Raw genomic sequence first — 15,092 nt, forward strand, 5'->3', positions numbered from 1 at the left:
TATATAATAAAAAAAAAAAATCTAAAAGTAATACCAAAAGTAAATGTTTCATTTTAATTGGACGTTAACCAAAAGATGGAAAATTATAACGTTAGTATATACGAATATTTCGGTTTTAAATTGAAGTTTCAACGAGTGGGCACTTGTACAAAAAAAAAAAAAAAAGAAAACGAAAAAAAGAGTCGCAACAGGAAATGAGGTTTGGAGTCAACCCTTTTAGGTGGTACTTTTTAAGTGCTCATGGTTCTGTGAACACGCGCATGAATTAACATCTTAATATTGCAAATTTTTCCCCGATCCTTTTAATTTATTTTCGTAAGACCCTCAATTTAAATTTTTTTGTCCGTGAAAAAAAAAAATGCAAACACACATCATACAGGTTTTAATATATAATTCCTTTTAAAAAAAAATTATTTAAAAAAATACTAAAATAAAAAAATTAAAAAAAATTATTTATCGAATAATTGAAAAATAATTAAATTAAATAAAATAATAAATAAAAAAAATAAAAATAAATTAAGAATTAAATTAAAATTAAATTTAAAAAAAAATTAAATTTTTATTTCTTTTTTTCAATGTCATTTTGATATTCCAAGACGAATTGATCAAAAAAGAAAATAAGAGGGAAAAAATAAATTTTTTTTTTTTTTTAAGATGAAAATAATGATAATTTTTCTTATTTATACAATCATTATCATTTTTCTTCAGTTGCTATGCAGCAGCAAAACGGGAGCAGCTGACAGAAGGCCAGCTTCTACTGTGGGACAGGTGTAATGCCACGCGACAGACGGCTATCGAAATACATGATTGGTTATATATATATACTTCAAAAAATAGCGAAGGGGAGAATAATAATTTATCTTCATATTGAAATTTAATATTTAAAAACGAAATAAAATCCAATTTCACTTGTATATATATATTATATAATACATATATTAAATTCATCCAAACTTTTTAAATTAACCGCCTCATAAAACTTGTGGTATTTTACAATTTAAACAACCAATTTATATTCCACTAACTTTTCTGATTATGCATTTAGATATAGAAAAAAAAAACATTTGTATTTATTTCAATTATTAATTATTGTATTAATTTTTCTAAATTTATCATTTTTCCCACAAAAATCGTATTCTTTTATAATTAATTTTTTTTTACATAATTTTTATAAAAAATTACTAAAAAATTTGTTTTTTATTTAAATACTTCGAAATAATTTATAAATTTAAATATTAATTTAATTTTCTTTTTATTCTGTAGGTATTTTGAAAATTTATATTTTTCATTTTTTCAATTTAACTTCTTTAATTTAATTTTTCAATATATTAAATTTTCAAATCCATATTCTGTTTTTTATAATTTATTTTTTAATCAATTTTTTTACTAACTACAACTGTATAAAAAATAATTTTATTTTTTTAAATAATTCAAAATAATAAAATAATTATAAATTTAAATGTTGATTTAAATTTTTTCTAATCTATTCTGTTTTTTTTTATTTTCAATTTTTTTTTTCATTTTATCTAAAATTTTAATTAAACTTTAATTTTTTTTTCAATTAAATTTACAAATTCTTTTTTTAGATACTTCCAAAATAATGAAATAATTATAAAATTAAATATTAATTTAACTGTTTTTTTCTAATTTATTTCTGTATTTCAAACATTTATATTTTCCATTTTAACTTTTTTAATTTAACTTTAAGTTTTCAATTACTTTCAAAACTTTTGATAATTTATTATTTTTAATAAAAAAAAAAAAAAATAATCCGGAATTTAATTTTATTGTTAAAAAAATATTTGTTTGTTAAAAACAATTTTTTCTTTTGTATCTGAAAAAGTTGGAATGATAAATTTTAATTTTATCCAATGAATAGTATTTTCCTTTTTTTTTGGTAAAAAAAAAAAAAAAAGAGTTGAAAATATTTTTCACCTCTTTTTGAAAATAATTTTCAATTTTACCTGAGTAATATTTTCACCCCCATGATTGGTGTGAATGGTGGGGGTGTTATTCCCACGTGATCAAAGACCGCGTGTTCAACCAGCAGCTGTGTATAAACCTCTCCTGCTCCTCTCATTTCATTCTCCGAGAAGCGATCCTCGAGGAAAGAGTTCGCATGTGTACTGAATTTTTTAAATTCACCCCTAAAAAAAAAACAACAAAAACACTTTATACTTTAGAAAAATGAACATATTTTTCATTTCAATTTCACAAATTCAATATTTCAAATAAAAAAAAAAAATTAATCATCAAAATTTATCCAAAAAATTGTAAAAAAAACATTAAAATAAATAAAAAATATTAAATAACTATCACAGAGAAAAAAAAAGAAGATTCTAATTTTCAATTCCAATTTGTACTAAAAGCTTTCTATTTATATATAAAGACACATTCATTCATTTATAAAAAAAGACATTGTTGCAACCGAAAGAGATCACAGTTTAAATAAAAGAAAAGTGTTTCTATTTTGAGAATTTGGTCCACGAAATCAATATTGAGTTTTATAACAAGTGGTGTGAACGATAAAATGTGGTGGATTTTTCCATATAGTGAAAAGACTTTAAAGAGAATTGTTTAACAATTCTGGAAAAAAAAAAAAAAAATTCGAAAAATTTTCCTAATATCATTGGATTTTGGAATAAAATTGAAGAATAAAAAGAAAAATTCAATTCAAAAAATAGTGAGTGAAAAAGTGGAAAAAAAAAGTTTTGTTCGCAAAATTTAGACCGGAAGTGAAAAAAAAGTAATATATATATATATATAGAAAAAAGTTTGTGTAAAGAAAATCTTTATCGAAAGAAAAAGATAAGCTGCTTTTCCATCGTGAACTTCAAGGATGGGATCAAAAAAAGGATTTTTATCCGCGCTCTTTCTCATTTTTTCAATTATATTATTACTCGAGGTAAGTTCTCACAATTTTACGGCTTATTATTATTATTATTATTATTATTATTATTATTATTATTATTATTTTATTTTTATTATTATTATTTTATTTTTATTATTTTTATTATAACTATTATAATAATTAATTAATACAATAATAATATAATTTCTCTTAAAATTAATAAAATTTTATTATTATTGTTATTATATTTTATTATCTTTTTTAATATTATTTTATTTTTTTTTATTATTTTATTATTATTTTATTATTTTTATTATTATTATTGTAAATAATAAATAAAAAAATAACTGAAAAAAACTTTATAAAATAAAATCTAAAAGATTATAATTGAAAATAATTATTTAAAATTAGATGACAAATTTTAATTACATAGTAATTAGTTTTTAAAAAATATTGTTACTTTTTTGAAATTTCCTTAATTATTTATTAATTTAATATTTTGGTACCAAAAAGCTCGTTTATTTTATTTTTTTTTTGTAAGTTCATAATTTTAATTAAAAAAAATTTTATTATATTTCAAAATAAATGAAAAATTACATTAAAATTTCTTTTACATTTTTTTTAGAAAGTTTTTTTTTTTTACATATAATTTTGTACATTATTTTTTAGATTTAACAAAAAAGAAATTAATTTATTTTTACTTCAAGTTTTAAATTTATTTTGAAATATAAATTTATTTGTTTACAAAAAGGATATTTTATTATTTTGTAAACGCGAATAAATTTATATATTTCAAAATAAATTTTTGAAACTCGATGTAAAAAAAAATAAAAATATCTAATAAATATTTTTTTTTTTTTTGTTAAATATAAAAAAAAATTTAAAAAATTGTGTAAAAAAAAAAAAAAAAAAAAAAAAACTTTTAAACAAATGTAAAAAAAAAATTAAGTACGAAAATCAAAATAATTTCAAATAAAATTTTTTCTAAGAAAAAAAATTTAAAAAAATAGTTTTATTAAATTTGAAAGTGTAAAAAAAAATTAAGTAAGAAAATCAAAATAATTTCAAATAAAATTTTTTCAAAGAGAAAAAAAATTTAAAAAAATAGTTTTATTAAATTTGAAATTGTAAAAAGAAAATAATTTTGGTTAATTTATTTATTTTTTTTTTATCAAATTTAGAGCGCAAAAAAAAGGATGAGAAAAAAAAATAAGGTGATCTTTATACCTATTTCAAATAGTGATACGATCACTTTACATGCGACTTTCTGCTAACGAGTAGAAAAAAAGGGAAAAGACAATATATATATATATATAATAAAAAAAAAAAAGAAGCGAAAGAAATGCGAACGCGAAAGCAATATAAAAGGGAAGGATCGTGGGGGTTGAACCGGAAAGATCAGAGTTGGTCAAAAGTCTAGGCTAATAATGCATAGAAATCGTGGGAGCGACGCCAAAGTCCGTTCTTTGTTGCCAAATGGCCCTTTATTTTCTCTCCCTCCCCCCTCCCCCTTTCAACACTCGCAGAATGAACAAATATATGTGAGAATGAGACCCCAATCCATTCCCGCGCGCGAATCCCATTCCTGCAATTAAAAAAAATTTATTTATACTCCCTTTTATTCACAGAGAGTCAGAATAAAAAAATTCTTTTTTTTTTTAATTTTCATTTAATTTTTTTGCTAAAATTTTTTTTAAAATTGACTTTGGAAAACAAATTTTTTTTTTCATTGAATATTTAAATTAATTAGAAAGATAAAAAAAAATCCCCTGGGAAGTAGTGGAGACTTTTTTACAAATAAAAAGGAAAAAAAAATTATCTAATGACCTCCAATAATGAGAATATTCTGTGACTGTGTATATATATTCACTTTCGTCTCTTCATTTTCTTGCCATTCTCAAGCTGACTCGACATTTCATTAAAGATTTAAAATCCCTCGTTAACGACTTCTAGATTAACGCACACTGAACAGATGAAAAAAAAAAAAGAAACTGTTGAATTTGCAGATTTTCCTTGTCAAAGAGAATTGAAGAATTCAGTCAGTCTTTGACAACGGACAAAAAAGAAATAAAACATGATTAATTTATTAAAAAAGTAGAAATGAAAATTTGAATATTTTATATTTATTAATTAATTATTTTTTATTTTATTTTATATTTCCTTTGAATATTTTATTTTTATTTTACCGACAAAAAAAAGGAAATAAAACACATGATTAATTTATTAAAATCATAAAGTGTAAAATTTTTATTCAATTTTAAATATTTAAATATTTTATAAATTTATTTTATTATTTTATTTAACGTACAAAAAAGAAAATAATAAAACATAATTTATTTAAACAAATAAAGTGGAACAAAAATTTTATATTCAATTTCAAAATATTCCTCTATATTATTAATAATCAAATTGCAGTTAATGAGAAAAAAATATATTTTTCATTATTATAGAAAATATCGATTTCCACTCTAGTTATTTTTATTACAATAAATTTATATAATTATATTTAGATTGCAATGAAGTGAAAATAATTTCCTTTTTCGCAAAAATAAATTTTTTAATAGAAAAAAAAAATAGAACCAAATTTCCGTTCTTCTTTTCTAAGGAAATCGTTTGCTTAATGAAAAATATTGGAAAGAAAAAAATGATTCGTTGGAAAATTAATAAAATGAAAGAAAAAAAAATGTATGATTTAAATTAATATTACGTTGAATTACGAAACCAAAGTTGAAGAGAGTTCGTTATTGCTGGGGAAAATTATTATTATTTTTTTTTTTTTTTAAAAAGCTAAAGATAATTATCTCAATTTACTTGGTATATATATATATATATATATATAGCGTTGAGTGCAGGCAGCTGCAGTATTTCACCCTCTTGCCTGGAACTTCCTATCGGAAGTCAAACCTCGCCGAGAGTAATATAGAATGAACAGAAAAATGTGTGGAAACCATCGTGGCGTGACCTTCTGACCTATGGGGAAGTGAAGCTTTTTCAGGGAATAAGCTCCAAACTCCTTTGTGTCACTTAAAGGATATTTTTCGCACTCTCACCTGAAAATGAAATTCAAAACATTCAATTTCAAAAGAAACGTTAAATTAGAAAAAGAAAATTTAAATTCGCATAAACGAAATTAAATATAAAAATCAATAAAAAAATAAAGAAATAATAAAAATAATAAAATAATAAAAATAGAAATAACAATTAATAAAAATAATAAAATAATTATTAAAAATAATTAAATTGGAAAAAACAATTAATAAAAATAATAAAATAATTAAAAATAATTAAATTGGAAATAACAATTAATAAAAAAAATACTATAAAAAATAATTTAAATATAGAAATAAAAAATAATTAATTAAATGAAAATTAATTAATATAGAAATAATAAAAATAAATAAAATAGGAATAATAAAATAATAAAAAGAATAGAAATAATAAAAATTATTAACATTAAAAATCGTTTTCAAAAATTTGGAAATATTTTTAGCTGCAGTAAAATATTGAGAAAAAAAAATAAAACAAAATATTTTTATTTATTGATATAAATATCAAAATATATTAAATAAATAAAAATCCTTTGTACCGTAATATTAATTGAAACATTTTTGCAATATTTCAGAGGAAAACTAAAATTATACGAAAAAAAAAAAAATTCGAAAAAAAATACAGAAAGAAATTTAGAGTTCGGTGTCATTGGACTGATAACAAAAAAAAGGGGCAATAGTACAATAGTCGCAATTACCATTTCCGTTTTATTAACGTCGGAAGTTCCCATTCACATACGTCATCGTATTTATTGTTTCCCTCATCACTATTGCACTCGATTGAAAATAAAACTGTAGACTCTGTTCGCTAGTGCCAAAAAAAAAAAAAAAATCACCGTCAATTCTGTACTAAAAAAAAAAATATCCAAATTCCGTCAAAAGACGGGAAATAAAATGCAAATGAAACGGATGTAAAAATAAAAACAAAAGCAAATTCAAATGGGTCGGAAAATTTGTTTACAATGTATATATATGTATATAGGAGAAAATTTTTCCCAGAGCTGAATAAAATTTCCATTTCAAATAATAATAAATTAGAAAAAGTGCGACCTATTTTCACACACATAAGAGAAAAAGAGAGACAATTTTTCCCTTTTTTTTCTCGCTTTTTGAAAAATATAATATCTCTCTCTCTCTCTCTCTTATATTGGAAATATTTCTTCAGGTATTTTATAAAGTTTGCCCGAAGCAATTGGATTTTTTTTTTTTTTTGCAAAAATCGACTCCTCGCAACACTCTTGAGAAAAATATTCAAAATGGACAAAGGAAAAATTCTCTTTGGCCAAAAGGCTCTCTATTATGATTGAAACCACATCATCTCTGAATGAGTCTTTTAAAAGTTCTTCACTTTTCTTGAGGCTATAAGTTTTATGGGATTTTTTTTCCCTTGTTTTTTTTTTTTTCTTATTTGATGATAATTGGCAGAAATTTCAAGTTGTCATAAACCACGGTCAGGGTCTATAAAAATCCATTTGAAGACCATAATTGGAGCAGAGAAATAAAAGAGAGAAAAAAAAATAAACAAAAAGAAAAGAAAAAGCTCTTTTATTGCTTTTTTTTATTTTTTATTTAAATATGCTCTTGACTTTAAAGTGTTGCAAATCTTTAATAACCAGGAAATTCTTTCACTTTTTTTTTTTTCCTTCCAAAAAGAAATTTGTGTCCTTGAACTGAAAGTACAAAATAAAAATGTAATTTATGAAAAAAAAAAAAAAAAAAACAAAATTATTATCAGTTATTTCTATTATTATTATAAAATAATAAATTTTTGAAATAAATAATAATTATTATTATTATTATTTGTATTATAAGATTAGATTTATTTTCTCCTTTGTGTACTTTTACAAAATTTTACAATTTTTTTTTCCGAGTACTTAAAAAAAACTAAACAATTTATATTATTATTACAATTAGTATTATTATTTTTATTATTGTAATTATTATTATTTTAATTATTGTAATTATTATTATTTTAATTATTGTAATTATTATTATTTTCATTTTTAGAATTATTATAATTAATAAAAAAAATAGAATTAAATAAAAAATTAAAAATCTAAACGTAATAATTTAAATGAATTATTTAATAAATAAAATAGAAAATACAAAAAATAGTATAGCAACGAAATAAGAGAGAAAAAAAAATGAAAAAAATATAAGTCTACTAGAAATTAAACGTCACCTTGCGAACTTTAGAAAGGGTTGTCACTTAATTGGACGTGTAACAAGAATCCAAGACTTGTTCAGAGGTCGTAGGGATGCCTTGTCAATTTTCTGGTTCAACGGGCAAAGAATGAAGAGTTAAGAAAAAAAAAATAATATAAAGAAAACATACTATAACGTCTTGGAATAAAAATAACAAAAATGGAACATACAATTTTACAAAAAAATTTATAATAAAGTTTTTTTTTTTTGCTTTTCACAAAAAATTAATAATAACGAAAAAAAAATTTAATTATATTTCCTTTAAAGAGAAGACTCTATGAAAATAAATTAATTTCTCGCTTAATGAAGAAAAGACGTTGCTACAATGAAAAAGGTATAAACAAAAAAAAAAGAAAATAATAATTTCTGCTTACGCACTTGAAAAAAGCAAAAAAAAAAAAAGAAAAAATTGTCCAAATATATGGAAATTTTTTTTCTCAAAAATTAAAATACAAGAGACATTTTTATTTATTCTTTAAAATAAAAAACAGAATAAAATTTTTTTTGAAAGAAAAAATATTAAAATAAAATTTCCATTATTTCACAATTATTTTATTTTTTAAGCTGGCGGGAAAAAAAAAATTATAAAACTTTGTTAAAAGTACACAATTGAGTTTGTAATTTATAAAAATAAATTTTTTTTAAAAATAAAATTTAAAAATAAACATTTTAATAAAAATATAAAAATAAAAGTTTGTAATAAATACACAAATAAAATTTGCAAATTAATGTATAAATATAGAAAAGAATATTTAAATTAAAAGAATGTTAAAATATTTTTTTAATAAAATGTAAATAAATAAAATTTTTAATAAAAATTTATATTACACAAAAAAAAATGGTAAATTAAGTTAATTAAAAAAGAATAATTTTAAACTAAACGAATATTTGTTAATAAAATGTAAAAATACATTTTTTAAAATAAAATTTAAAAATAAAATTTGTAATAAAAAATAAAAATATAATTAAAATATAAAAATAAAATTTGTAATAAAATATATTGTACAAATAAAATTGCTAAGGTAAATAAAAAAAAAAAAAAAGAGAATAATTTCCAATTTAAAAGAATGCAACGTAATTATAAGCATTTAATGTTATTGAGGGAAAGTAGCATTTATAAGAAAGAGTAAGAGGAGAAAAAGGGAAAGATGTTTTTAAAATTGGGCCTTATACTTGGTTCATTGGGCCCCAGCTTCGCCGGGTGTTACCACTCACCTGACTTTTTTTGAAACCGCTGGCGCGTGCCATCGACAGCTGGCGGCTGACTCTTTACCTTTAAGCTGCTGACTATTATCCGAAAAAAGAAAATAATATCCTTTTTTTTTCCTCCTTTACCCGATGTGTAAAATTACTGCAATAATCGTTTTATTTTTTTTTTTTTTAAATAGAGGTTGTCATTTTAAATACCGCGCTCGTGACACTTCAGATCGAATTTTTCTTTTTCAATATTCGCCACACTCCTTGTAAATTTTTCCGTTCACAATTATTTTTATTTCTAAAACAAACAAAATATAAATAAGTAAACAAATAAAATAATATTGAAAAGAAAGAGTTGATTGGAAAATTATTTATTAAATTTAATAAATTGTTATTTATATTTTTTATGAAATTATCAAAAAAGAAGTTAATTGAAAAATTATTTGCCAATTATTTCTTTTCCTAAAAAAAAATGAAAATATAAAAATAAAGTTAAAAAAAAAACTATTTGTCAATTATTTTTAATTCTAAAAAAATAAAGTTAATTGAAAAAAATTCTATGCCAATTATTTATATTCCTAAAAAATAATATTTATATAAAAATGCAGTTAATAGAAAAATTATCTGATACAATTATTTTTGTTACTTAAAAAAAAAAATTATTTTCCAATTATTTCTATGTTTGAAAAAAATGAAAATATAAAATTAGAGTTAAAAAAAATTATTTCTTTTCCTAAAAAAATTAAATTATATTGAAAATAAAGTTTATTGAAAAATTATTTGCCAATTATTTCTATTCCCGAAAAAATTAAATTATAATAAAAATAAAGATAATTGAAAAATTATTTTCCAATTATTTCTATTCTTAAAAAAAAAATAAATAAAATTATATTTTTTAAAAAAATTGAAAAAATTATTTTCCAATTATTTCTATTCACGAAAAAATTAAAATTTTTAAACAAAAATTGAAAAATTATTTTTTTTTAATTTTACAATTTTTTTTTTTAGAGTTAATATTAAAAAAAAAAATCTCCATAAACTTTTTTTTTAATTATCCCACATTTTCGTTTAATCAATGAGGTGAAAATTTAGTTTCAATTAAAATTTCTCAATATCAGCAAGAAGAGGAAATAAATAAATGGTTATTTTGAAAAATGAATGATTAAAAATTACAGACGTGATTTCGATATAGTTTTCGGTTAGAATAAGAAAAATGAGAATTTAGGAGCCGCGGGCACAATGTCAGATGCGGGTTCGTTTCTCGATATTCCAAGTAAAAGGGTTAATTTCGAAGGTTGGATAATAACAACAGATGGACATTAAAGGACGAACCAAAACTTAAAGAGTTCGTTGAAACCTATATAATATTTTATTCCCACGACATTCAATATTTTAATTCATTAAATTCAATTCATCAAAAATGTTTTTCTAAATTTTGATTCAAAATATCAATAATCAAAAAATCAAATATAAAATAAAATAAAATAAAATAAAATAGAATTAAATTAAATTAAATTAAAAAAACAAGAATTCTATTTAGAAAAATTCGCAGTATTCCGGAAAATGTGATAAAAATTCACAGAGAAAAAAAAATGTAAAATAAATTAAAATATTGAATTTCAATATTTTTGATTAAATTAATCTCATTTCTTATATATTGTCTTTGTATCAAATATTAAATGTATAAAAGAAACTCGGTTTAAGGGCCGAGAAAATGATTCTTATCGAGTTTCGTTTAGAAAAGCAAATGCAAAACGAACGGAAGAGAGTTCGCGCAAGGTGTTTCCGAAGTCAGCTGGCCCCCATTTCTCAGGCACCTGTTCCCCAACGGTCTTGTGCATTAAGCGCTTAGAATAGAGAGACTGATATAAAGAAACTCCAAAAAAAGAGAGACTTTAAAAAAAAAAAAAAAAAACCCTTTAACGCCCCCGGGAAATGCAATTTTAAGAAAGGTATCCTCTTCAAAACCAGTTTGGAATTCTTTTTCGAAAAAAAAAAATTTCTCTTCAAAGATTCAAATTAAAACTTTCATTTCGCGGTCTTTGCACAAAATTCGAAACGAATTGTTTGCATTTTTTTTTGAATATTTGATAAATCGTTTCTTTTTTTCTTGGAAATAATAATAATAATAATAATAATAATAATAATAATAATTATTATTATTATTTTTTGTAACAATTAATTTCTAATAGAAATTTAATGACAAAATCATATTTTTCTTTTAAATCTGTAATGAAAAAAAATTACCGATTATTTTTCTAATAATTATTTATTATTTTTTTCTAATAAAATTCGATTTAGAATTAAAAATTGAATAAATTAAAAGAATAGAAAAATATATATATATATATATTTGGATAAATTCAAAATTTTTGGATCAATTAAAAAGTTAAATTAATTGAATTTTGGCAAAAATTTAATTTTATGTCAATTAAAACTTAAATCCAATTGAAATTTGGAAAAATTTAATTTTAAGATCAATTAAAACTTGAAATCGGTTAAAAAATTTTGATACATTGAATTTTAGAATTAATTAAAACTAAAATCGATTAAAATTTAGATGAATTGAAATTTTTTAAAATTCAAATTTGTTTATTTGGTTAAATTAAAAATTTGATTAATTGAATTTCGAAATCAATTAAAAAATTGAATCGGTTAAAATTTTGATAAATTGACTTTTGGAATGAATTAAAAATAAAATCAATTAAAATTTGTTTAAATTAAAATTTTTTTAAATTGAAAATGGGTTAAATTAAAATTTGGATACAAGTTTGAATAGATTTAAAAAAAAAATTGGATAAATTGAATTTTGGAATTAATTAAAATTAAAATCGATTAAAATTTGAATAAATTGAAATATTGAATTAATTTAACTGAAATCGATGAAAATTTCGATAAATTGAATTTTGGGATCAATTAAAGCTAAACTCGATTAAAATTTAGGTAAATTAAAATTTTTTTAAATTGAAATTTGGTGAAATAAAAATTTGGATACAAATTTGAATAGATTAAAATTTGGATAAATTAAATTTTATTATTAATTGAAATTAAAATTGAACAAAATTTAGATAAATTAATAATTTGAATCAATTTAATTGAAATCGATTAAAATTTGTATAAATAGAATTTTAAATTAATTGAAACTGAATTCGATAAATATTTGGATAAATTTAATTTTACATCCATTATTGAAACTTAAACGATGGAAATTTGAATGAATTAAAATTGTTATAAATTGAATTTTAGATCAATTGAAACGTAAATCGATTGAAATTTTCAACTAATTAAAATTTGCATAAATTGAATTTTTAAATTAATAAATATTTGAATAAATTTCAAATAAAAAAAAAAAAAAAAAAAAATCGATTAACATTTGAATAAATTGAATTTTGGAATTATTAAAAACTATACAAACGGTTAAAATTTGGATAAATTGAATTTTACATTAATTTAAAAATCGATTCAAATTTTATTTAATTAAAATTAATATGAATTAAATTGTAGTCCAATTTAAACTATAAAATAAAAAAAATGAAATTTGAAATTGAAATAAATTTTGAAAATTGTAAATTTTCAATTAATTCAAAAATTTTGATAAATTTTTGAATTAATTGAAACTGAAATCGATTAAAATTTTACTTCATTAAAATTGATATGAATTAGATTTTAAATTTAAACTTTAAAAATTTAAAAAAAAAAATTAAAATTTGTAATTGAAATAAATTAGAATATTAAAATTTTTCAATTAATTAAAATTTTGATAAATTGAATTTTAAAATCCAATTGAAACTAAAATCTATTAAAATTTGAACAAATTGAATTTTTGAATTAATTAAAACTGAAATCGATAAATATTTGGATAAATTGAAATTTGAATACAATTTTGAATATAGATTAAAATTTACATAAATTTGAAGTTTTTAATCAATTGAAACTGAAATCGAGAAATATTTTAGATAAATTGAAATTTTAAATCAAGTTTCAATAGATTAAAATTTTTTGTAAATTGAATTTTGACATTAATTAAAAATGAAAACTGAAATCGATTGAAATTTTGATAAATTGAATTTTAGAGCAATTGAAACTTGAAAAAAGAAATTTAAAAAGAAATTTAATTCAATCAAAATTAGTATAATAAATTAAATTTTGAATTGATTAAATTGAAGATTGATCAAAATTATATATTGATTACAATTTTAAATAAATAACAATAATAATAATAATAATAATAATAATAATAATAATTTAAATTAAAATTGTTCAAAATTCGGAAAATTATCATTATATTTATTAATTATTAGTAATTATTATTAATTATTAATTAAAGAATAATTTTTAAATAAAAGAAAGAAAATGAAAAAAAAAAAAAATTACATTTGTTTTTTCCAGTTTGCAGAATGTCGACCTCACATTAGGCATCATCGTGAGGGTTCGCATTGCAGTAGATGTGGTCCAGGAATGGGTGTGGTAAAACGTTGTAGTCCAGGTAAAGACACCGAATGCGGTAGATGTTCATCGGGAACTTATTCTCCACATCATAGTATTCAACCATGTTGGATATGCTCTCGCTGTGGTCCAGGACTTTATGAAGCACATCCTTGTACAACGAAAATGGATACAATTTGTGATTCATGTCACAGGCATGCTCCAGAAAATTTTGATTATCAAAGAAAATGTAAGGGACGTGCCAATTTTTTCCTTGCACCCGAAGACGCTGAAAATACTGGCGAAGAAAGTATTCTCGTCAATGATGCCGATGATGATGTCGATGATCCACACGATAAATATCAACTTCTCAAAAAGGATGTTGATGCAATTTTTTCCAAATCTGATGAAAATTTCAATGGAATTCAAAGTTTATAAAAAAAAAAAAAAATTATCCCTTAAAACTTTTTTCCGAAAAAAATCTGTGGATTAAAAAAAAAGAATTAGTTTCACAAAAAATTAAATTTTCGATTTGAAAATTATGTTTCAGAAATAAAATTCAAGCCATTTCAAATAAAAAAAGAAAAAAAACTAGTCAGTTCTGTAAAATGAATATCTTGATTAGAAAAATTAATGTAAAAAAAAAAATCGAAAATATCATCGAGTTGTAGATTAATAGAATAGTTTTTTTTTTTTTGTTAAAAGTTAGAAATAAAAAAATTACATATTAAGAGAAACTAGTCAAAATATAAAATCATACAATCATTGAAAATTACAAAAAAAATTAAGAATATTGTATAAAATATTAAACAAAAAAATTCTTCATTTTTGAAACAATTAAAAATCTTCCGGAAAAAATTTAAAAAAAAAAAAGAAAAATTAATTCTTTAAGAATTAATATTTAAAAATTACTTACAACTTAAGAAATTAAGACTTAAAAAGTTAATTATTTAAAAAATTTAATTAAGATTAAAAAAAATTGCATTGGCATGATTTTCAATTATTTTTTCATTTGTAAATATAATTTAATAAAAAAAAAAAAAAACAAAGAATGAACAGCCAATGGGGTTTTTTTTTTAAACTCATATACTAGCCAAGAAAGTAAGGTGATAAAAATATTTAAAAAAAAATAAAAACTCACTCAACTTCAATTATGTACAGACAAATGACAACGTACCTTTAATTATAATATACGTGTACTATGTATATATACATATATAACCCTAACTATAACTTATGTAATAATTATAATATAATAATTACGTTTTTATCTATATATCCAAAGACTTTTTAACAGTTCAAATATCTAATATTAACCATTAAAAGTTAATATTAAATAAAGATAACATGGACATTATAATATTATT

General features: G+C 20.2%; 1 protein-coding gene and 1 long non-coding RNA gene across 2 annotated transcripts; one reads left to right on the forward strand and one right to left on the reverse strand.

Annotated features, from left to right (window-relative positions):
* Window positions 1-1,972: 1,972 nt before the first annotated feature.
* LOC127281266 (uncharacterized) lies at window positions 1,973-14,181 on the forward strand. Its single transcript, XM_051304891.1, has 2 exons — window positions 1,973-2,905; window positions 13,690-14,181. Exons 1-2 carry the CDS (start codon window positions 2,840-2,842, stop codon window positions 14,161-14,163), a joined length of 540 nt encoding a protein of 179 aa, XP_051160848.1. The 5' UTR covers window positions 1,973-2,839; the 3' UTR covers window positions 14,164-14,181.
* LOC127281268 (uncharacterized) lies at window positions 5,677-13,805 on the reverse strand. The gene is made up of 4 exons (XR_007842941.1): window positions 13,675-13,805; window positions 9,319-9,598; window positions 6,597-6,706; window positions 5,677-5,901 (listed from the first exon to the last, which is right to left on the reverse strand). It is a non-coding gene; the product is annotated as an uncharacterized LOC127281268 (long non-coding RNA).
* Window positions 14,182-15,092: the final 911 nt, after the last annotated feature.

Source organism: Leptopilina boulardi, unplaced genomic scaffold, assembly GCF_019393585.1.
Source record: "Leptopilina boulardi isolate dan_hultmark-lab unplaced genomic scaffold, ZJU_Lbou_2.1 LbouV2_266, whole genome shotgun sequence".
Lineage (NCBI taxonomy): Eukaryota > Metazoa > Arthropoda > Insecta > Hymenoptera > Figitidae > Leptopilina > Leptopilina boulardi.

Bases quoted from the DNA above. Each gene is read 5' to 3' on its own strand.
- LOC127281266 (XM_051304891.1), top strand. From the start codon at position 2,840: ATGGGATCAAAAAAAGGATTTTTATCCGCGCTCTTTCTCATTTTTTCA. The intron at 2,906-13,689 runs GTAAGTTCTCAC...TGTTTTTTCCAG, and splicing joins CAATTATATTATTACTCGAG to TTTGCAGAATGTCGACCTCA.